The sequence below is a fragment of the Mauremys reevesii genome, linkage group 8 (genome assembly GCF_016161935.1).
Source record: "Mauremys reevesii isolate NIE-2019 linkage group 8, ASM1616193v1, whole genome shotgun sequence".
Classification (NCBI taxonomy): domain Eukaryota; kingdom Metazoa; phylum Chordata; order Testudines; family Geoemydidae; genus Mauremys; species Mauremys reevesii.
Window position 1 is genome coordinate 84788626 of NC_052630.1, and position 22600 is coordinate 84811225.

Genomic DNA, 22600 nt, shown 5'->3' on the forward strand with positions numbered 1-22600 from the left:
GGGCCCTCAAGGAAAAGATTGCTCCTGGGCCACAGGGCTCCTGCTCTCTACTCCTCAAATGGGAACCTTGAGAAAACCAGGCAGGGACCCACTCCTTGAACCCACAAGTCCCTGAGCAACCTGGGCAGGGACCTCCTCCTCCTCCCAAGCCATAACATTAAAAACCTGATTTAATAAAAACAATAAGGAAACATCTTAAGCAGGTTTTATAGAGAGAAGTGATTAAAATCTGTCACAATGTTTAAACACATGGATGTTCTACACATCAGCCATTTGCCAGACAAATGTCAGATCTGCAGATTGAGAAGTATAAGTGGATGGTGAGAGATGGTGTGGGGACTTAATGGATGTGGAGCCAAGCGCAAATGCATACTAAAACCTTTGCAAATATAGAGAAAATACGTTGGTGGGAAGATTGAGGCTGCTGGTTCCCTAAGGTTTGGCCAGGAGGGACCTCCTCAGATGGCCACAGCAGGGAGTAAGGGGGGATTACTATGGAGATGGAGGGAACTCTGCTGGAAGGGCAGCATTGTTCACTTTAGGATCATGAGGTGCTTTGGACAAGTTCACTCTTGCACCTCGAATGCAGCTTACTGAGGATGAAAGGACGCTAATGACCTGTTCCAACAGCTAAACTAATGTGACAACATTTTTAGCAATTGTTGACTGAAAATAACTTGCCTCATGAAATTTCTCAGTTTCCCTCTCTTTTATTTCCTGGTCCACTGCTCTTCTTCTAGCTCGCTCCTCTTCAATTTTTTTCTGTATTTCTTCTTCAGACAATTTACCAATTTTTTCAAACTTGCTTTTTAAGTTCTTTGCCTGAATAGAACCACTTCTTTTTAACTTTATTAGTTCTTCATATTCCCTGCTTAATTCAAAGGTTTCAGCCTCTTCTTCCTCCTGTTAAGAGATTAAAACATAAGTATAAGTTTGCCTGATTTTGAAAACTGTTTTTGTGTAAAAAATGCTAAGTGTAACTAGCTACATTTTCCCTAAATCTAATGAAACCAAGGTATCAAAAGATGGTGGTAGATCTAATTCCCCAGTGCAGGAACCTTCACTTTTCATTTCTTTTAAAGTGCCAGGCATACAAGACAGGTACACATTTTTAAAAAAAAGGTAAAAATACTCCAATTATATTTGCTTCTAAACCAATTTTATTAGTTTGAAAAGGCTCTTGCCTCTTCATACAGTCCCTTCAAGTTACTGTTCTGTGAAGTCAGTCCATATGAAGGGTGCTTTATTGATATGGCATTGCATAAGAACTAGATAGTCCTGGAGGCAGAGTCTTCTGTCACAAAACGGCAGTGGCACTGCAAGATGCTTCATGCTACTCTGCCAGTGTACTTCACTCCTCTAAGAGCAAAAGCATAATTCGGTCTCCATGTCTTGTGTTTCTGGTGAGACTGGAATCTAGTATTTTTTTGGCATAGACCTTTGCCCACTGGGAATGAGAGACCACCAACTTATTTCACACAGGTCAATGAACTATTACCATGGGTAACAACTAGAGCTGTCAAGCGATTAAAAAAATTAATCACAATTAATTGCACTAATAGCATACTATTTATTTAAATATTTTGGATGTTTTCTACATTTTCAAATATATTTATTTCAATTACAACACAGAATACAACTTGTACAGTGCTCACTTTATATTTTTATTACAAGTATTTGCACTGTAAAAAAACGAGTATTTTTCAATTCACTTAATACAAGTACTGTAGTGCAATCTCTTGATCATGAAAGTTGAACTTACAAATGTAGAATTACGTACAAAAAAACTGCATTCAGAAATAAAACAATGTAAAATGTTAGAGTCTACAAGTCCACTCGATCCTACTTCTTATTCAGCCAATCGCTCAGACAAACAAATTTGTTTACATTTGCAGGAGATAATGCTGCCTGCTTCTTGTTTACAATGTGACCTGAAAGTGAGCAGGCATTCTCATGGCAGTGTTATAGTCAGTGTCACAAGATATTTAGGTGCCAGATGCACTAAAGATTCATATGTCCATGGTTCAACCACCATTCCAGGGGACTTGCGTCCACGCTGATGACGGGTTCTGCTCGATAACAATCCAAAGCAGTACAGAGTGATGCATGTTCATTTTCATCATCTGAGTCAGATGTCACCAGCAGAAGGCTGATTTTCTTTTTTGTGGTTTGGGTTCTGTAATTTCCACATCGGAATCTTGCTCTTTTAAGACTTCTGAAAGCATGTTCCATACCTCATCCCTCTCAGGTTTTGGAAGGTACTTCAGATTCTTAAACTTTGGGTCGAGTGCAGCAGCTGTCTTTAGAAATCTCACATTGTTACCTTCTCTGTGTTCTGTCAAATCTGCAGTGAAATCATTCTTAAAATGAACATGTACTGGGTCATCATTGGAGACTGCTATAACATGAAATATATGGCAGAATGTGGGTAAAACAAGAGCAGGGAAAATACAATTCTCCCCCAAAGAGTTCAATCACAAATGTAATTAACTCACTGTATTTTTTAACAAAACATCATCAGCATGGAAGCATGTCCTCTTGAATAGTGGCTGAAGCATGAAGGGGCATACAAATGTTTAGCGTATCTGGCACATAAATACCTGGCAATGCCAGCTACAACAGTGCCATGCAAATTCCTGTTCTCACTTTCAGGTGACATTGTAGGACTTTTCAGGTGACAAGAAGTCGGACCGAGTGGACTTGTAGGCTCTGAAGTTTTACATTGTTTTGGTTTTGAGTGCAGTTATGTAACAAAAAATCTACATTTGTAAGTTGCATTTTCACGACAGAGATTGCACTACAGTACTTGTATGAGGTGAATTGAAAAATACTATTTATTTTATAATTTTTACAGTGTAAATATAAAAATATACACTTTGATTTCAATTACAATACAGAATACAATATATATGAAAACGTACAAAAACATCCAAAATGCTTAATAAATTTCAATTGGTATTCTGTTTAACAGTGTGATTAAAAGTGCGATTAATCACGATGAATTTTTTAAATCATGATTAACTCAAAAAAAGTAATCGTGTGAGTTAAATGTGATTGATCGATAGCCCTAGTAACAACTCTTAGTAATTAGTGGCCTTGTAACTGGTGACCACCTAGATAGAGTAAGACTCCTACATATCGTGCTACCCTATGCTATTCTTCACCAACAGTCTAATTTATTCTTAACAGGTTCAATGCTCACTGAATGCAATATGCCATAACAAACCTACTCTCCAAAATATAAAGCTGCTTTTGAAAAAGAAAAAATTTAAGTAATGCTTTAACTATTTCTTAGCACAGTGCAGATAAGTTACACTATATGTATTTAAACTGCGTACAACTTAATAGCAAAAGGCAAACTGTGAATATTCTGACTGCTTTAAAAATGTTGGAAGGGTATTTTAAATAGAAAAAAAAACAAGCAATAACATAATTTTGAACTGGAACTAAATCATTGCCCTCACTTCACGTTTTTTCTAGTTACCTCTTCTCTCCCATTTCAGTGTTGATAGTACACTCTAATTAGTTTAAGATGCAATCCTGAACATGTTTGGAAATCTCAAATCCTAAAGCCCTTATTACTCACCTTGGATCCTCCAGGCATGAGCAGCATATTCCTCATTTGCTAACTTTGGAAGGTTTTGACAGTAGTTCCAACTCCAATTATTGCTCTCCTCAAGCATTCAAAAATCATTTGATTAATTTTATAATTCAGATTTTAAAAAATAATTTGTGAGTTATTTTAATTTACCTTTTAGTTTATTAGCATTTGCAATTTATTCTCTGCAAGCAGAAGGCCTAGAAACTTTTTAAAACAGATTTTTTTTATGTAATCGCATCACTCAAGGATCTGGAGCTTTAAGAAAAAACACCAAGTAGGGCAAAATCGTAAAATGAACACTAGAAGGAGGAAATAATTATCTTTTTGTACGTTAGCACAGTCACCTTGTAGAACTCCTTACCTGAGGAGGTTGTGAAGGCTAGGACTGTAACAGCATTTAAAAGAGAACTGGATAAATTAATGGAGGTTAAGTCCATTAATGGCTATTAGCCACGATGGGTATGGAATGGTGTCCCTAGACTCTGTCTGTTTGTCAGAGGGTGGAGATGGATGGCAGGAGAGAGAGATCACTTGATCATTAAATGTTAAGTTCACTCCCTCTGGGGCACCTGGCATTGGCCACTGTCGGTAGACAGGATACTGGGCTAGATGGACCTTAGGTCTGACCCAGTATGGCCGTTCTTATGTTCTATAGGAGGATTATAGATATGATTCTCCAAGTATTGCTGTAAGAAGTTTACAAAACAGCTTTTCAGCAGAGGATATAGCGAAACCTGCAGAAGCTACTATGGAAGTAGACAGCTTTATAAGTCTAAAGGTGCTGGAGTTCTCAGTTGAGGAAGGCAAAGAGTATTAATCTGTATTCAAAGCAATTTAAAAGGGAACAAAAGTTTTCAAATGGAAAACAATTTTTTTAAAGTGTTAGATATTCATTTTCCTTTTTCCATTCCCTTCTTTCTAGGCAACACTTAAAAAAAAAAAATACCAACAAGACTATACCTAAAATCTTCAAATTTTAGAATTTTAAGCAATGATCCATTCATTATTTGCTATCAGGGAGGTAACCCTGTAGGACACTTCATTCAATTATTTTTGAGAATACAAACCTCTCCCATTTCTTGTCTGAGCTGCTCAAATTCTTGCTTCTCCATTTCCAATTTTTGCCTGCGCTCTTCTTCTGTGCGTCTCTTTTCTTCTTCCATTTTTTGTCTCAGTAACTCCTCAAAATTAATTTCCAGTTTACCTGGTGTAAGAGATTCTTGAGAAACTGATTTAAACATCTCTGGGGTCTCATCATCCAGTACCTATTGAAAATAATTATCTGTTGCCACTTTTGATACAATTTGTGTACTTGTGCTATATTTAGAATACAAAATTTGAGGATGTGATAATTGGACCTTTTGCTACCTCTAATTCACAGTGAAATAAGATGACATGCTTTAATGTCTAAGACTAGACAACATTGATTCATTTGCATTTTGCGTTAGTGTGCTATCTTTCCCACTTACTTTTAATCAATTTAACAAAAGTAAAATTTTGAACTTATTGAAACAAAACAAGTGTATCCTAAACTTTAAAATAAAGCTGCTTTTTCCACTAAAATAATGCTTCAATAATATGGAGTGAAGGAGAGATTCCATATGAGCAAAGGAATGGGAGCAAGGAAAGCTTCAGTTCTAACTGATCAGGCAAATTGCTTATCATCTAATTCATTTTCCCAGTTGTTAAAATAGGGTGAATAAATCATGCATAATTGTCACAGTACTGTGAAGATCATGTAAAGTTACATTCTTAGATAAACAATGCTATACAAACCATATTTATTCTCCATTTCTAAGCAAATTTTGTGTATTTGTATTCAGTTTTCTTTAATCTATGTTAACATACTGGCATGTACACAAACAACATACAAAGAATGGAGAACATGTTCTTAAACAACGGTTTGTGGGGTTTTTTGGTTATAAACTAAATTATTCTTTTACTTTTAAATCCAGTGCTTTCCGCATTTTCAGAACACTTCTATGTACAGCCAGAAGTTGGGAATGGGCAACAGGGAATGGAGCACTTGATGATTGCCTGTTCTGTTCATTCCCTCTGGGGCACCTGGCATTGCCTACTATCGGAAGACAGGATACTGGGCTAGATGGACCTTTGGTCTGACCCAGTATGGCAGTTTCTGTGTTGTGTTGTTCTTAAATTTTCCCTCTGATACTCTAATCTTTCAGGCATGCAGCAAAGCTTTCTTGAGGAGGAAGTGAGATGAAGTGGACAGAGTTTTATGAGCAGTCCTTTGCTTATGTTTTGTGTTTAATTTGAGATAGGCACCTATCCTGTGATCTGAGTAACTAAAGTTTACACTTCAGAAATCTGAAAGAATAATAAAACATTTAATTAAGTTTCATAAGCTGTTTTGAGGTGTGACACAAATTAGACATAATTTTATAAAGATGGTCATACACTATGGTAGGGTGTCCCAGGTAACCTTGAACAGTGCAGGTGGTCTTTTATAATTCACCTTTCATCCTCTATTTTCTTTTCTCCCTTCCCCTCTTGCTCCTTTCCTCACCCCTTCCAAATTTCTTAGTGACGTGCATAGGGGGAAAAATTACTTAAAAGCCTTTTTATACGTTAGGATGGCATGAAAGGTTAAGGTTTCTGTCCAAAAAGAAAATTTGCTTGATTTTTTGACACTAGAAATTAAAATTGTGTCTATCCTGGAAGACTTGTGATTAGAGAATTAGTGGGATTAGAGCTGATATCTAAAGAGACAAAGCTGAACACTTGTGTGGCTTTTAACACTACTTGCTTCCAAAGCCTAATGGACACCAGTGTAAGGTTGTGTGACTTTGTTAAAGATTCCAATACCTTTCCTTCCTTAAGGTGTGTAAGCTCACAAATAATGTCTTAGACCCAGCTCCACCAAAAATCAAAAGTTTAAAAGCAAGCAGAGACATAAATCTTTGTTTTACGAAACAAACCTTTCGGCCTCATCATAAACTAAAAAAATGGATTTGTGCATTTTTTGCTTATTTTGTTAGGTAATCTCGCTAGCCACGCCTGTAATCATATGGTTCTCATCACTGTAGAATCTGGTACTTTTCACTGTTGCAGGAATCACACCTGTTTTCTCTTGTTGCACTACGTTGTCCCTACTTCCTCATTTTACCCCCGACCCTTTCAGGACTTCTCTTGCCTCTCCCCTAGCTGCTGTTGCTGGCTGTTAAAGACATCCTTTGATACTGCCCTATGAGCAGCTCAGCTGCTCCTCCCACTCCCAGCTCTTCAATTCTCTTGCATAGGGCAAGCTTATGTCAGTTGAGATGAATTGCATCAGCACAAGGTGGAGGCAAAGACCAAGCCATAAACCAACAATCTCAAAAAACATTTATCAGTTCACTTAATGATGAATATGAACCATGATTGTATGGCACATCTGCAGGTTGAAAGAAGGTAACCACATCTAAACCAGAGAAGAAATGTGGGAGCCCTTTTGCTGGCAACGCATTAGTTCATCTCTTCACAACTTCAGAAAGACTTGGGGAAGCTAAGTGAACGGAAGCTGCAAGGATGAGAAATCAGTCAATGGACTGTACATGTGCAGAAGTGAGAAGTGTGCTAATTGCAGCTCTGAAGAAGCACCCTGATTGCCAATTTAATGGAGACACATAGACCCATGAGAAGACAATGGGCCAACTGTATCCCTGGTAAAAGCCACATGAAAAGTGAAATTGCACTAGGTATGACTTTACCCCAATGTGTTTAGCTTACCAGCTGTCCTGTTTGTATGGCTACATGAGCCCATGCCCTCCTTGCCTCTTCTGTAAATACAGAACTGGGGAATATTTATATTCTGTAATCTCCATACTATGCAGTATGGTGGAGCTAAGTTTCACTGGGCCTGTAATGTGACTATGTGAGGAAGAACGTGTTTTGATCCCTCTGTATAAAGCGTCCTTGTACTAGTCTAATTTAATTGAAAGAAAATGAGTGATCCAAGATGAATGTTCCAGGCTGAAGGTGATTAACTTGATGGTGACAAAAGCTTTAAAATAACGCCTTTTTAAAAAAATATATTAAAATAATGCTTCAATAATATGGGGTGAAGGAGAAATTCCATCTGAGCAAAGGAATGGGAGCCAGCTGTTAGGGAAGAATGTGGAACAAGATCTGCAGGAGAACGTATGAAACCTATTAGGAAAAGACAGCTTAACCTATCAAGACCTAAATTTTAGTTTCTGTTTCTCCTAAAGAGTTGATGACTACACAAATATTTAAAATACTATAAGGAGTCACTGTCCCTCCTGCACTGCTGCTTTAGGTTTTTTTAAATGTCATCTCCTCTTCCTGGGGAATCTTGAATTCAGGCCAGGAAGATGAGAGGAAAAAACTTTCAAACTCTCTGGTAAGATAATTTTTAGGAACTTTGACTTTAGGATCCTAAATTAACAGAATACATAAACATCTTAAATGTCTTTGGTTATTGCTATGCAGACATGTCATCTATGTTATATCTTATGGAATTAACTTAATTTACTAAAGGTGAGGGGGTTTTGTTATTTTGTAATTGTTCATACTCATACTGAAAAAAAAACAACCTTAAGGTACATCTAGTTTCCAAGTTAATTTTAAACTATCAGAAAAATATTTGGGGGAGAGGGGCTGAGAGAGAGGGAGATAGCAATTTTCAGATCCTCCCTCCTACTGCCAAACATGTAATATTGATATTACTGTAATAGTGACACCTGCTTGTCCCATGGGAAGGAAGTTTTGATGACCTCATTGCTATTGCTGGAGCTAGTAAAAGAGCAGGAAGTGTAGGTGGACACCAAGTTTTCTTTGCAAAAGCAACACACTCTGTTCTAGCTTGTATTACAATAGAGAAGAGATTTTACAAAGCAGTGGCTGCAACCACCCGACTTTTCTTAAAAATCATGACAGCATTTTGTAGCCCTATTCGTAGTTCATCTATTGTATCTGCTGGTTTAACGTCTCATTTTTGTCCCTTCCTAGAGCTGTGGACAGATCACAGGCCCTGTCTACACTACTGCTGAAGCAGTAGTACCACATAGTTTCTAAACCAGGATTTTCCTAACATTTCCTCTGATTGTCTTATGATGATGGTAGGGCCCTGGTCTATCACACAGTTTTCATCCCTGTTTATGCTAGGAGAAGTGTTAATACTACAATTGCTAACAAAACGTTGTTCTTGCCAAAGCTATTAATGCTAATGGTCATGGCCTAATTCACTGAGATGTTGCTTTTGAATTCTGAATGAAACAATTTGCGTTGTTTGTGTCTGACAAGTATTTCTCATTAAGCCTGAATTTGAGAACATGAAATTCTCATTCTGGACCAGACCAGTTTTACATCTCTTCCAGTACCTTGTTCCCCACAATGGCCCAACAGCAACTGCTTCAGAAGAAGATGTAAGATACTCCCATATGAAGCATATTCTAGAATATGTTGCTCACACAGAACTTTGTTCCTAACCTCAGTCAGAGGTTGCTTATGCCAAGAAGTACGAAAGCGTATATCCCTTCTGAAGCTCTGGGTTACAATTTTTGTAATCTTTTACAATAACTCTGGATATCTTTATCTGCACAAAAGTCCAATATTGTCTAGTTTAAAAAAAAAAACCACACAATTTTCCAGTGACTTAATTGGAACTAAGCCTCCTGTACTGCCCTCCACAGAGAGGCAGCATGAAGAAAATTTCCTGGGTAAAAACTAAATACACTTGACATTTGAGTGTCATTCTACATTAGAGTATTTTTTTTTTTAAAAAAAAGGGGGATCTATATGATTGCTCAATATTGTCCAGATCAAAGTTGGCTAATTTTTCTCCCCCATTTTTTAAATTAAACTAACTTGCAGCATCATAATCTCAACCTGATTTTTTAATTTTGTTTTTTGTTTTGTTTCCTGGCTTGTGAATCATCATACTAAAAAGATTATGCAAGCCAAGTTCTGTCCCGAGTTGTTCATTGAGGTGCCATAGATATTAACCAAGTTCTGCCCTCGTTTATTTTCCTAGTTAAAGAGAGACATTGATGGATTTCAAGGGAGCATATTTGTTTTCAGCCAGTTGGATCATGACTGGTGTGTGGTCTTGAAGATGGCAGCATGTAGGAGAGAAATTCCCCAGGAAAAGAAATAATTTTTCATTATGTTGATTCTTTGGTTTTCTTTTAAGTTTTCAAATACAGTGTAATACTGGTTACAAGCAGTAACTTTTGATGTAATTTTAAATGATTAGGAATGTTTCCTAGGGCAAGCTACTAACTTGAGTTTAACTACCCAGATGGTCCATTCTCTGATAACTTGTTGGGTTAATGAAGCAGCTGAAATGTATGCTACTGAATAGGCAGATATGATCTAATGCCATATCCAGAAGTGCACCCTACTGGCAGAATTCAGATCTGAAAAATCTCTTAAATGCTAAGCAAAATGTCTTACCATACTCTTCCTTGCTTCAGCAAATGCCCTTTTCTCCTCTTCTATGCGTCTTCTGGCTTCTTCTTCTGCTTTCCTCTTTTCTTCCTCTCTCCTCTGTCTTTCTAACTCCTCAAAGCTGAGTTTGAGTTTACCAGGACGGAATTCTTTAATAGAATTTTCATTTTCTTTATCTTCTTCCTCTTCATTTGCCTTTAAAAAAAAATTAAAAATGTTTTTACCCTTTTTGGGCCAGTGGGAAGAAAGAAAAGCTCCCTCTAGGAAATGTAAAAACTGCAATCTATCTCAAAGCCCACACACCAAATACTTTAAAGTTTTAGATACTTAGGCACAATCTGGATAACTTCTTGAATTCTCTCTGAGGAACAGTTTAACCCTACACGCTTATAAATCAAGAACAATACTACACAAGCAAGGGGTGAACTAAATAGCCAAAGTCATTTTAAGGGCTGGATCATTTTGACATACCCCCTTTGAGGCCTGTTTAGGTAACAATCCTGAAAATCTGAGTAATAAAACATCTCTCTGAATCTTGAATTATGCTGTTAGGTTCCTTTCCAGATATGTGAAATTAATGGACCTTTAATTTGTAGTAGAAATACTATGTAAATTCATTGGACTGTAGTGTCTCTATTTGTATGTGAAGTGCTTTCCCTCAGTTCTGATTTGTTACAAAATAATATAGTAGTGGACTGTGAATTTTTATAAATAAACTACTACAATATATTAGCATTTTATTTTTGACCCAAATTGACAATGGTGCTTCTGTTCCTCCTCCAGAAAATGAAATATCACTGATGAATGGAAATGAGGTGCTTCATTGTTGCCCTTCTCCATTAGACACTGTCTGCAAGGAGAAGGCTGGGATTTGCAAACTCCAACTGAGAATGAAAACAAGCAACTAAGAATGAATATTCCTTCAACTGCTGTATGTCTACAGGGAGAATGAATCCATGAGCTATGATGGCATCACTGTTCAAGTTTGCTGCACATTCTAAGCATCATGGCATTGAGCTGTTGCTCACAGAGTTGAGAAAATTATAGGACATCAGCTTTTCAGAATGATTAAATTACTGAATATCTATGGAAAGGGGGAAAATGGAAGGAAATAACTGAATTATCCCCTTTAGAAAACTCTGCAAAGGTACAACCAACAAAGGCAAGTGATTGGGAGGAAAATGGTAATTTATAACCAACTAAAGTTGGGTGTGTAGAAAGGGAAACACAATAAGAGCTTTTAAAAAAAAATTGCAAATGTCACTTTTATATTAAAACTATGTATTTCAGAATGTGGGTGAAGGGGTGGAACAAAGTATTGTTTAGGATAAGCACTGTGGCTTTCTAAACGAAGAATACAGTATAATGTTGGAGAGCTGTGGTGTACAGGGTTGTTAGTAAGAGGAAAGGTTAAGCACCTGGAAAACAGAGCTGGACCTAAGCTACAGAATTTGGATTCAAGATCAGATATGGATTTTGACCCCATGCTCACACTCACAAGTTCGGAGGCATTCTGATGCTGGGCTCCAACAATTTGGTTTTGGAAATTTTCAGGCTTTCAATTTTCTGAGTGTCTGTGTTTCCACAATTTTGTGCTGAATTAGGATCTTTAAAAATTGTTACTATACAAACACCACATCAAGTGCAAGATGGTTACAATCTGCCCAGGAACAGTCTAGTATAATCAAGCTGTTTTTAGTTACCAAAAGTGTGTGGTCTATTAAATTCCTAGAAATAAAATCTTGCATGGTGCATTGAAATAAAAACCCCATTCACAAATGCAAATACTAGTGTGTACCTTCTGTGTGGGAGAACAATGGCATAAATAGTCATCTGAATGCACAGAAGTAAAATCTATGTTTAAATACAGAATTTTCTAAAGGTGGTCTCATTTTGTTGCAAATTATTAAGAAAATGTAGTTAAACTATCCAACGTACCTGATGCGAATACTCAAACAATTGTTATTGCTATAGACCATAGTACCTAATTTATACAGAGGTCTACTGAATCTTAGATAAACCTAGCTTACAAAAATCTTTAGGGCAAAGGCTATATTATGGAGACATATCAGGTGGGAGTTGAGGGGAGAGAGAACAGGATTTTTTTTTTATTTCTGACAACATATTAGGCTAAATCTCTCCAAGGCTTAATCTAGAGTGTATTATTTAAACCCCCTATAAAGAAAAAGAGTGATCCAACCTTCCCCTCCCCTCCTCTCTCTCCTACTCCAGAGAGAAATCCTCAGTGATGAATATAAACATGGTAGGTAAACAAAAGAGATTAATAAGAAATGGCTCCAGACAATTGCCATGGAATGCTTTCTTGTGTGAAAATACTGGTTATTCCAATGCTCAAAGTATCACTGAAGCTAGACAAAGTGTAGATAACACCAAATTTGTTAAATAATGTTTAGCCATGTGACTAAAAACACTAGAAGGATGCTGATACCCACAAATGTGGTAAATTCATCTGGAGTAGTTTAAGTTCAATCAATATTTAATTAATTGAAAACTAAGAACTGGAGTCAATTTAAGAACAGGATAAAATCTGTTCATACTTTTATACAATTGCTTCAGTTCCAAAAAGATGAAAACATACTGACACATGGAACTGGAGTATCCTATGATGCATACATTTTGTAAGAATGAATATGATTGATAGCATGTTTTTAAGAAAAGGAAGCTTCACTCATACCAGTGGCTTGTTTAACTGACTATGCCAAGACTTAAATGAATCACTATCTAGAACAGTGATTTTCAAAGTTCGGGTCACGACCCAGTACTGGGTCACAGAATGCAAGGCACTGGGTCGCTTTGCTCAGCACCCAGGAACCCTGGCAGCTGGCCAGTAAAAACTAGTAGTCCCTACCTCTTCTGACACCGCACTGTGCCCCAGAAGTGGCCAGCAGGTCCGGCTCGTAGGCAGTGGGCCACGGAGGTTCTGTGCACTGCCCTTGCACTGAGCACTGGCTCTAGACTCCCATTGGCCAGTTCCCAGCCAATGGGAGCTGGGGGGTGGTGCCTGTGGGCGAGAGCCACATGGAGCTACTTGTGTGCCTCCGCCTAGGAACCGGACCTTCTGGACGCTTCCGGGGCACAACGCAGTTCGCAGTGCCAGGATAGGCAGGAAGCCTGCCTCTACACCCCATCTGCGCCACTGACTAGGAGCCACAGGATGTAAGTGTGCACCCAACCCCCCTTCCCCAGCCCTGAGCCCGCCTCCCACACCCTGAATCCTCATTCCTGGCCCCACTCCACAGCCCTCACCCCCACACCCCATCCGTTTGGTCACGGGCATCAACAACTTTCTTCCACCGGTTCACCAGAAAAAAAGTTTGAAAACTACTGATCTAGAACAGTATCTAGGGCAGAAAGTATTTTTGAAACTGATGATGCTGTCAGGTCTCAATCTCAACTGTTAAAAAATGAGAATCATGAGGTTAACAGTTTGAAACAATTCAGATGTTCCTCAGATACATGAAGGAATGTAGTGTATTTTCTACACAAATAAGCATCCATAACTAGAAATGAATAATGCATCCATTTACCATTTGTTGTCTAGCTTCTTCAAAGGCACGTTTTTCCTCTTCCAAACGTTGTCTTGCCTCCTCCTCTGCTTGCCTCCTTTGATTTTCTTGTCTTTGTCTTTCCAGTTCTTCAAATGTTAATTTCAGTTTCCCAGGAGAAAGAGGTTCATTTGTTTCACTGCCTTCATCTTCATCCTGGATAACAAAAATGAAAGTTAAATACAGTTTAAATATCAAACCTGTGTTTCCCAAGTATTTCTCGTGATTTGTTTACCATGACAAATGAAAGACACTTGGCTTCCTTGAGAGATCGTTTTTGTTCCTCATATCTTATGCTCTTTTCTTCTTGCTTTCTTTTTTCTTCTTGTTCTCTCTCATTTCCTGGGTCTTCAAATTTTATTTTAATCTTTCCAGGTGTTTTGTTAGGTTTGACAGGCACTACTGTCACCAGCAACGAATCATCACCTTCCTGTTGTTAATAATAAATTTGTTTCCATAAATATTGACTTTTTGGAGTAGTCTTTCCACATGCAGCTGCCACTGTTACCTGTGCTTCTCAAAACTGCCAACATAGTTATATTGAGACCAAAAGTAGGGACCAGAGCAAAACTCACTTTCCAGTGCTACTGACAGCCATTAGTTTTCTTCTGACAACTGAAGAGCATCAAGAGAATTTTATTTTAAATTGAAATGCGACTGGTAGCAAGCATTCCTAGAACTCGTACAGTATCTTCATTGACAGTTGAACGTATCTACAATATTCATGGCTGATTGGAAAAAAGCTGCTGACATTTTGCAGACATAATTGTAAATGCACCTCAGTTTTAAGGTGCTATACTCCATTTGGAAACAAGCTAATAGGGAATTTGCTTTCACACTCTCTCTTTCTCCATAAACAAATATGTGGTTTAAAAAATAGCATGTGAAGTAACTGCCAGTCCCTTCAGTCTTACTTGGGCAGAAGTCTGGGATCTATTACATCTATGTGCATGTTCAAGCTCCATGATATCTAGGACTGAGTCCTTAGTAATTTTTTTAAGTGTCAGAAGTTGTGCAGCATTTCAAAATGTCTGATTAGAGCAACACTGACAACTCAAACATTTACAGACTTCTTTTGTATATAAAATGTATTGCTGTCTTGAGTGAATTTGAGCTATTGTCCAATACAAATTCATGTGCAAAAATATCTTCTATGATGTGGATTTACACAAAATATCACCATTAAAGAGACTGTCTAGTAATTTAGACCCAAAATTTAGATTTAAAAAAACAAACAAACAGAAAAAAACCTTCAGTAGAAGTGTGATGATTACACTTTGTTTTGACACCTTAGTGAAAAATGGGTTTTTGGTGTCTAGCTTTTTAAAAAATTAAACATCCTCTTACAATGCTGGAACCTCATAGACAACAACATTGTGCTAGCATATGTAAGCCAGTGTGTTAAACTGACCAAACAAACCAGTTTAGCTACACTTTCCAAGCTGAAGTGCAATATGTAAATCAAAACATCGTTAAAGTGATTATATACATTTTTTTAAACGAATCTAAAAATCTTGATTGTACTGTAACATTAAAAAAAAAAAAGGCTTGACACTATTCCTGTTTAATTTCAAGATTAAAAAAGGCAAAGAGCTTTTAAGGTTAGATTTTCAAAGCCACTCGTGCATTTAGAGGCCCATGTCCTGTGAGCATCAGAATCCTTTACATGGCTTTGAAAATGTAAGCCTTAGTTATTTTTTTTATTCTGACTTTAATGGTTGGTAAGTCATTCACCTTTAAACTTGTTTTAAAGCTAGAATAAATTGGCCTCATAGATAGATAGCCACAAAATATATTGCCAAGATATTTTTCTCAGGCTTTTTTAGCCTTGTTACAGAATTTCAGTGAAAAATTAAGTGTATTGTTTATTTATCCAACCCCTATTAAAATAATAAAGCAGTGAATAAAAAATTGGGTGAATGTTTCTTTGAGGGGAAAAAAAAAGTCCAATTACCTCTGATGCTGATTCAGTTCCTGTATTGTTTATGTCATCAATCTATTAAATGAGAATTTCACATAATTATGTTACTTTTGTTCTTTGCCTTAGATTTTCAAATATAAAATGGAAAATTAACTTGTGCATCAGTGATTATATGTATGTTGCATTTAAGTTTATGTATCTTTGGGGTGGGAGGGAAAGAGGGATACCATTCTGAATACTTTTTGATAGCTATGAGTTTAACCTGACATTAAATTTTAATGCCTAGGTTGTATGTCATGTTTTAACATACAGCAGTATTAATGTTGGAACAGTTCTTGAGGCTTACTAGATAAAGCTTACTTTACTAGCTATGTAATCCTAGAAACAGAATTGAAACCCTGGGTATAGCATAGTAATCTTATTTAGCATCTTAGTGATAAACTAGTAAATACAGTGTAGATAAAGATTTGTTTCCACATGCATTCTATAATTGTGCAAGAAAAGCTAAAGAAAATCTCATCTAATTTCATATCAAAGTGACCTTGTCCTTCCCTTGAGACTGAGCATAGGGAGAAAGCCCTCTTTCCTATATTCATATTCTTGACATTCGCTTCCATATATTTTTACTGTCTGAAATTAGTATAACTTCCTTCCAGTGTACAAATTTACATACCGTACTCCTACTTTTCAAAGTAAATAAACTCTAGAACAGGTACTGAAAGAGATTGAGCTAAACTTTCAGCAGAATGCTCACAACTTAGTAATGTTACTCCCAGTAGGACATGAGTAGTTAAATCTTTGTTGGACATTTATCCCTAATAAGAGTTCTCTTTCCTCTTCTGTGTGGAGGAAAAAGATTTAGTGCTAATATTTTTGGTTAAGCAAACCATTTGTTCATGGTCCTGGACTATGACATTTAGAGTCTTACTCGCACAGGTAATTGCTTCCGTGAAAGAACTTCAGAATGAGGGGACACTCCAATTTAGAGTTCAAAAAGATAAAATAAGGCTTGTAGGCATTGGCAAGAATTGAAGCTACTCATATACACTGCTACCTTGATATAACGCCACTGATATAACAACTTGGATATAACGTGGTAAAGCAGTGCTCTGGGGGGGCAGGGTTGCGCACTCTGGTGGATCAAAGCAAGTTCAATATAACACGATTTCACCTATAACGCGGTAAGATTTTTTGGCTCCCAAGGACAGTGTTATATCGAGGTAGACGCGTATTTCAGAGTAGCAGCCATGTTAGTCTGTATCCCCAAAAAGAACAGGAGTACTGCTGGCACCTTAGAGACTAACAAATTTATTTGAGCATAAGCTTTCATGGGCTACAGCCCACTTCATTGGATGCATAGACTGGAACATACAGCAAGAAGATATTTATACATACAGAGAACATGAAAAGGTGGAAGTAGCCATACCAACTGTAAGAGTCCCAGGGGCGGCTCTAGGAATTTCGCCGCCTCAAGCACGGCGGCACACCGCGGGGGGCGCTCTGGCGGTCGCCGGTCCCGCGGTTCCGGTGGACCTCCTGCAGACGTGCCTGCGGAGGGTCCGCTGGTCCCGCAGCTCCGGTGGAGTATCCGCAGGCATGCCTGCGGGAGGTCCACCGGAGCCGCGGGACCAGCGGACCCTCCGCAGGCACGTCTGCAGGAGGTCCACCGAAGCCGTGGGACCAGCGGACCCGCCGCAGGCATGCCTGCGGGAGGTCCACCGGAGCCGCCTGCCGCCCTCCCGGTGACAGGCAGAGCGCCCCCCGCGGCATGCCACCCCAAGCACGCACTTGGCGCGCTGGGGTCTGGAGCTGGCCCTGAAGAGTCCAATCAATTGAGATGAGCTATCAGCCGCAGGAGGGAGGGGAAAAAAAACACAACTTTTTCTGTATGTATAAATATCTTCTTGCTATATGTTTCAGTCTATGCATCCGATGAAGTGGGCTGTAGCCCACGAAAGCTTATGCTCAAATAAATTTGTTAGTCTCTAAGGTACTGATTGAAACATCGCTTTTAAGTAGTCTTTAGTGGACAATTTGTCTACAACTGTGCATCTTACAAACACCTATTTTCAGTAATAAACTTGAGCATAAATCAGCATCTCTTGTCTAAAATGTGTGTATGTAACAACAAATGTTTTAAAATTTACTTAGTCAACTTAACCTTGAATCACTTCCAATCATATGAAACCAAAATCTGTGTTTGGTTCATTCTCTCTCCCACTTTCTGTTCATCTTTTTCATCAATGCTAGTAACTCAAGCTCAGTGTTTGACAAGAGCAATAACCCTCCACACACCCTAAAAACTCCCCCACCACACTCCTCATTTCCCCCCTAGACTACAGTCTACCTACCTTCAAGAAACTAAGACCAAATCCTCTGCTGAACTCTTAGTCAGCCTTTTTTATTTTGTATGATTTTTTTTCTATTTCTTAATATTCAGAACAAGATAAATATACCTCCTGGGCTTTTTTTGCCAGTTCTCTCTGAATTTTCTTTTTCTCAATCATATCTTGTTCAATTCTGCGCTTTCTTTCCTCCTCCATTCTTTTTCTTTCTTCTTCTTGTCTCTGCTTCTCCATTTCTGCAAACTTGCCTTTAACAGTTCCTATGAACGTGCAATACAAAACTCAATAATTTGATCTAAATCTTCAACTGTCAAATTACATGGACTTTTAAACTGAGTCTCTTACCTGTCAGCTTTGGAACATATGCTTTTTCTATTTTAGAAGACTTTGTTTCTTCTTCTTCTTCATCAGAAGCAAGCAGTTCTTTCATCTAGTTGATTAAAAAGAGAAACTAGAATTGAACTGTCTTTAAGCATTTGAAGACAAAATTTCATTATCATCATATAAAGGGTTCAAAAATAGTTTATCTACTAGATGTTGAGTCCACTTATTTGAATTACAATGAAAAGTTCCAAAAATATTTTTAATTCTTATGATCAAGTGAATATTACAAAACATGAAAAATATTTGCAAAGAAAATAACCTCCTGCTTTCTCCTGTTCCATTCTCTCTCTCTAACATACTGTTCTTTTCTTCTTTGCTTTTCATCTCTAGATCGCCTTTGATTTCTTTCTTCCCTTGCTTTCTGCATAGCTTCAAATTTATCCTTTACATCACCCTTGTGAAGTTTGGGCACATAGGATTTTTGTACAGGTTTAGATGAAGAAAGCAGAATCTTTGTGAAGATAAAGAAGAAGTAAAGATAAGGAAAAGAAAGTTGAAACAGATGGAGAGAAATTGTATGATAGATTGGTTTAGACAGAATGAGATTTATTAAAACAAAATACATATGTGATCATGACTTTTGTGCCACTGGCTACTGTCTGCCAAGCATCTTAGCTATACTTTACCATTTTTTTTAAAGTAATGAAGTAATACATATGAAGGAATAAACTGAGTTTTGTTGGACTTTAGCTGTATGAATCCCACTGATTTTAATGGAGGGCTACGAAGTTAAACCCTGGATTTTGAGAATGTACTCTTATAACATATGAAATTTAAAAAAATATATATACATCTCTATATTGTTGCATTATACTCACACTGAAAACAGAAATATATACTTGATTCCGCCTCTAGAAGCAAGACTGGGATTTAGATTTCAGGTATGTACAAAGACATGGGTATTAGCATCACAGTGTCTAATATTTCTTTGGTTTCTTATGTTACAGATGTTTTACACCATACACTGTAGAATCTTTACACATGGTGGCATTTTAAAAGAAAAATATATATAATTCTTCCATTTAAAAGTTAAACACATCATCAAAAACTGATTCCTTAAATATTGGGGTTGACCAATCCAGTGGCTACACATGACAGCTGAGGACCAAGCTCCCTGGGCCAACAGAGATCTATTGTCTATATGGCTGAAGAATTTTTAATGGGTGTTTCTATGCTAACACTTTCCTCATCTGTATGCTTCTGCTGGCTCCAGTTAGTACATTATACCCACATCTTACAAATATTTGAGTGTTCTGTCTCCTTTTACACTTTACTGCCAACAGAGTATGGTTGAATCAGCTGAAAAACTGACTGAAAACATTGTTTCATATTTGATGTGCTTCCTATTTGAGTACATCACACACTGTTATACTTGTTTTAACTCCTATCACTAAGTTATCTAGCTAGGATGCTAAAACAAATCGTTTGAGTAACTTAATCCCAACATTTTCTAAAGATATTAAAATATTTTAATCTTAATCTTGAATCATGAGTGGTGTAGGAAAGTGAATAAGGAAGTGTTATATACTCCTTCACATAACACATGAACCAAGGATCATCCAATTAATAGGCATCAGGTTTAAAAAAAGCATAAGGAAGTACTTGTTCACACAACGCAGCATCAACCTATAGAACTCATTGCCATTGGATGTTGTGAAGGCCAGAAGTGTAACTGGGTTCAAAAAAGAATTAGATATGTTCATGGAGGATAGGTCCATCAATGGCTAGGTGTCCCTAAACCTTTGACTGTTAGAACCTGGGACAAGAGGACAGGAGATGGATCACTCAATAAATCCCCCTGTTCTGTTCACTCCCTCTGAAGCATATGGCACCAGACACTGTTGGAACACAGGATACTGGGATGGATGGAGGATTGGCCATTCTGGGTCAGACCATTCTTATGTTCTCCCACCTCTTTCCCTTTTTTTCTGTCCTCTGAATTTTCAACAATGTTATGTTTCCTATTTTGTGATTCTCACTTCAGACATCCACTTCCAGCCTTTCAACAAAAGCTAATATTTAATGCATTCTAGTTTTTCTATACTAGCAAGAACCCCTTTAACATATTCCAGTAAATATAATAATCTTACATTCCTTAATCAAACTGTTCTTTTCAAGGGCTTCTCTGTTGCCTTAAGATACAGGGTGCATTCCCATTCTTTCCCTAGAACTTATGCTCTTACCCATTTGCTGCTTACCAGTCTGAAATAAAGCATCAATCTTGTCTTTTGTCAGCATCACTTGTAAGTTATTACAGAACTTTGATTATTTTAAACTTGATACATACCTCAGTCTTCTGTACAATGTCATTCATGGTTTGTTGTTCTGTGATCTGGCACCTGACCCGTCTGATATCTGGGTTTCTATTTTTACCTGTAAGAAATTGCTGCAGATTTATTACCAGCTTAAGAAGACTCACTCATTAGTAAAAATTTCAACTATCTTTGTAGAAAAAAAATTAGTCCAAATTTAAGCTTGGTGCACCACAACTTAATTTGGCCCTCCTGAGTGAAGATATATGAATGTGTACCGAGCATGCAATGGTACTGAAATGCAGTGGCAACAATTCACTATTTGAACTTCATTTGTTACGGATTCACCTACATAAATTATCATGATATTTAGCTTATATGTGATAGCCCTGACAATTATTAATACAAATAAACTGTCGATTAATCACAGTTAACTGACATTAACTACAAAAAATTGCGATAAAAAATTAATCGTGATTGATTGCAGTTTTAATTGCACTGTTAAACATTAGAATACCAATTGAAATTTATTAAATATTTTGGATGTTTTTCTACATTTTCATATATATTATATTCTGTGTTGTAACTGAAATGAAACTGTAAATTATTTTTTATTATAAATATTTGCACTGTAAAAATTATAAATAAAAGAAATAGTATTTTTCAATTCACCTCATACAAGTACTGTGGTGCAATCTGTCGTGAAAGTGTAACTTACAAATGTAGAATTTTTTTTGTTACATAACTACACTCAAAAACAAAAAATTTAAAACTTCAGAGCCTACAAGTCCACTTAGTCCTACTTCTTATTCAGCCAATCATTAAGACAAACAAGTTTGTATACATTTACAGGAGATAATGCTGCCTTCTTCTTATTTACAATGTCACCAGAAAGTGAGAACAGGCATTTGCATGGCACTTTTGTAGCTGGCATTGCAAGGTATTTATGTGTCAGATATGCTAAACATTCGTATGCCCCATCATGCTTCGGCCACCATTCCAGAGGACATGCTTCCATGCTAATGACGCTTGTTAAAAAAATTTGTTATTAAATTTGTGATTGAACTCCTAGCGGGGAGAATTCTATGTCCCCTGCTCTGTTTTACCAGCATTCTGCCATACATTTCATGTTATAGCAGTCTCGGATGATGACTCAGCACATGTTCATTTTAAGAACACTTTCACCGCAGATTTGACAAAATACAAAGAAGGTACCAATGTGAAATTTCTAAAGATAGCTACAGCACTCAACCCCAGGTTTAAGAATCTGAAGTGCTGTTCAAAATCTGAGAGGTATGAGGAGTGGAGCATGCTCCCAGAAGTCTTAAAAGAGCAACACTCTGATGCGGAAACTACAGAACCCAACCCAACAAAAAAGAAAGCTGCTTTGGATTGTTATTGAGCAGAACCCATCATCAGCATGGACGCGTGTCCCTTGGAATGGCCGCTGAAGAATGAAGGGACATATGAATCTTTAGCGCATCTGGCATGTAAATATCTTGTGACACAGGCTACAACGGTGCCATGAGAATGCCTGTTCTCACTTTCAGGTGACACTGTAAACAAGACATGTGCAGCATTATCTCCTGCAAATGTAAACAAACTTGTTTGTCTGAGCGATTGGCTGAACAAGAAGTAGGACTGAGTGGACTTGCAGGCTCTAAAATTTGTTTTATTTTTTAATGCAGTTTTTTTTGTACATAATTCTACATTTGTAAGTTCAACTTTCATGATAAAGAGATTGCACTACAGTACTTGTATTAGGTGAATTGAAAAATACTATTTATTTTGTTTTTTACCATGCATAAATTTGTAATAAAAATAAATATAAAGTGAGGACTGTACAGTTTGATTTCAATTACAACACAGAATACAATATATTTGAAAATGTAGAAAACATCCAAAAATATTTAAATAAATGGTATTCAATTACTGTTCAATCATGCAGTTAATTTGTTTAATCACTTGGCAGCCCTAATAATTGTATTTATTATTATCACTAATGGGACAGAAGGATGGTTCAGTGGTTAGGGTGCTAGCCTGGATCTCGAGACACCCAGGTTTAATTCCCTGTTCTGGCATAGATTTCCTGACTGTTTGACGCTGGGCAAGTCACTTCA

The 22600-nt window shown here is 37.3% G+C and overlaps 2 protein-coding genes across 16 annotated transcripts in view; one reads left to right on the plus strand and one right to left on the minus strand.

The window, feature by feature from the left end:
- The window catches only part of FUBP1 (far upstream element binding protein 1), a 58544-nt gene extending 42946 nt beyond the window's left edge, over positions 1-15598 (plus strand). For all 4 annotated transcript variants that reach the window (XR_005583917.1, XR_005583919.1, XM_039485937.1 and 1 more), the window contains one exon: positions 10796-15598. Coding sequence is in view for 2 of the 4 variants with exons in the window: in XM_039485940.1 (XP_039341874.1) it covers positions 10796-10813 (18 nt within the window). In the remaining 2 variants the exon portion in view is untranslated. The remainder of the gene's footprint in view (positions 1-10795) is intronic.
- Positions 1-22600, minus strand: part of NEXN (nexilin F-actin binding protein) — a 48531-nt gene that overhangs the window by 5854 nt on the left and 20077 nt on the right. For 5 of the 12 annotated variants that reach the window (XM_039485925.1, XM_039485922.1, XM_039485921.1 and 2 more), the window contains exons 2-11: positions 20516-20601; positions 18488-18679; positions 18190-18274; positions 17956-18104; positions 15533-15574; positions 13814-14008; positions 13561-13734; positions 10019-10207; positions 4669-4866; positions 682-903 (exon numbers count right to left, since the gene is read on the minus strand). In XM_039485925.1, coding sequence (XP_039341859.1) covers positions 682-903; positions 4669-4866; positions 10019-10207; positions 13561-13734; positions 13814-14008; positions 15533-15574; positions 17956-18104; positions 18190-18274; positions 18488-18679; positions 20516-20542 — 1473 coding nt within the window. In that variant the 5' untranslated portion in view covers positions 20543-20601. The remainder of the gene's footprint in view (positions 1-681; positions 904-4668; positions 4867-10018; positions 10208-13560; positions 13735-13813; positions 14009-15532; positions 15575-17955; positions 18105-18189; positions 18275-18487; positions 18680-20515; positions 20602-22600) is intronic. The other 7 variants (XM_039485930.1, XM_039485928.1, XM_039485934.1 and 4 more) reach the window with 4 other exon arrangements.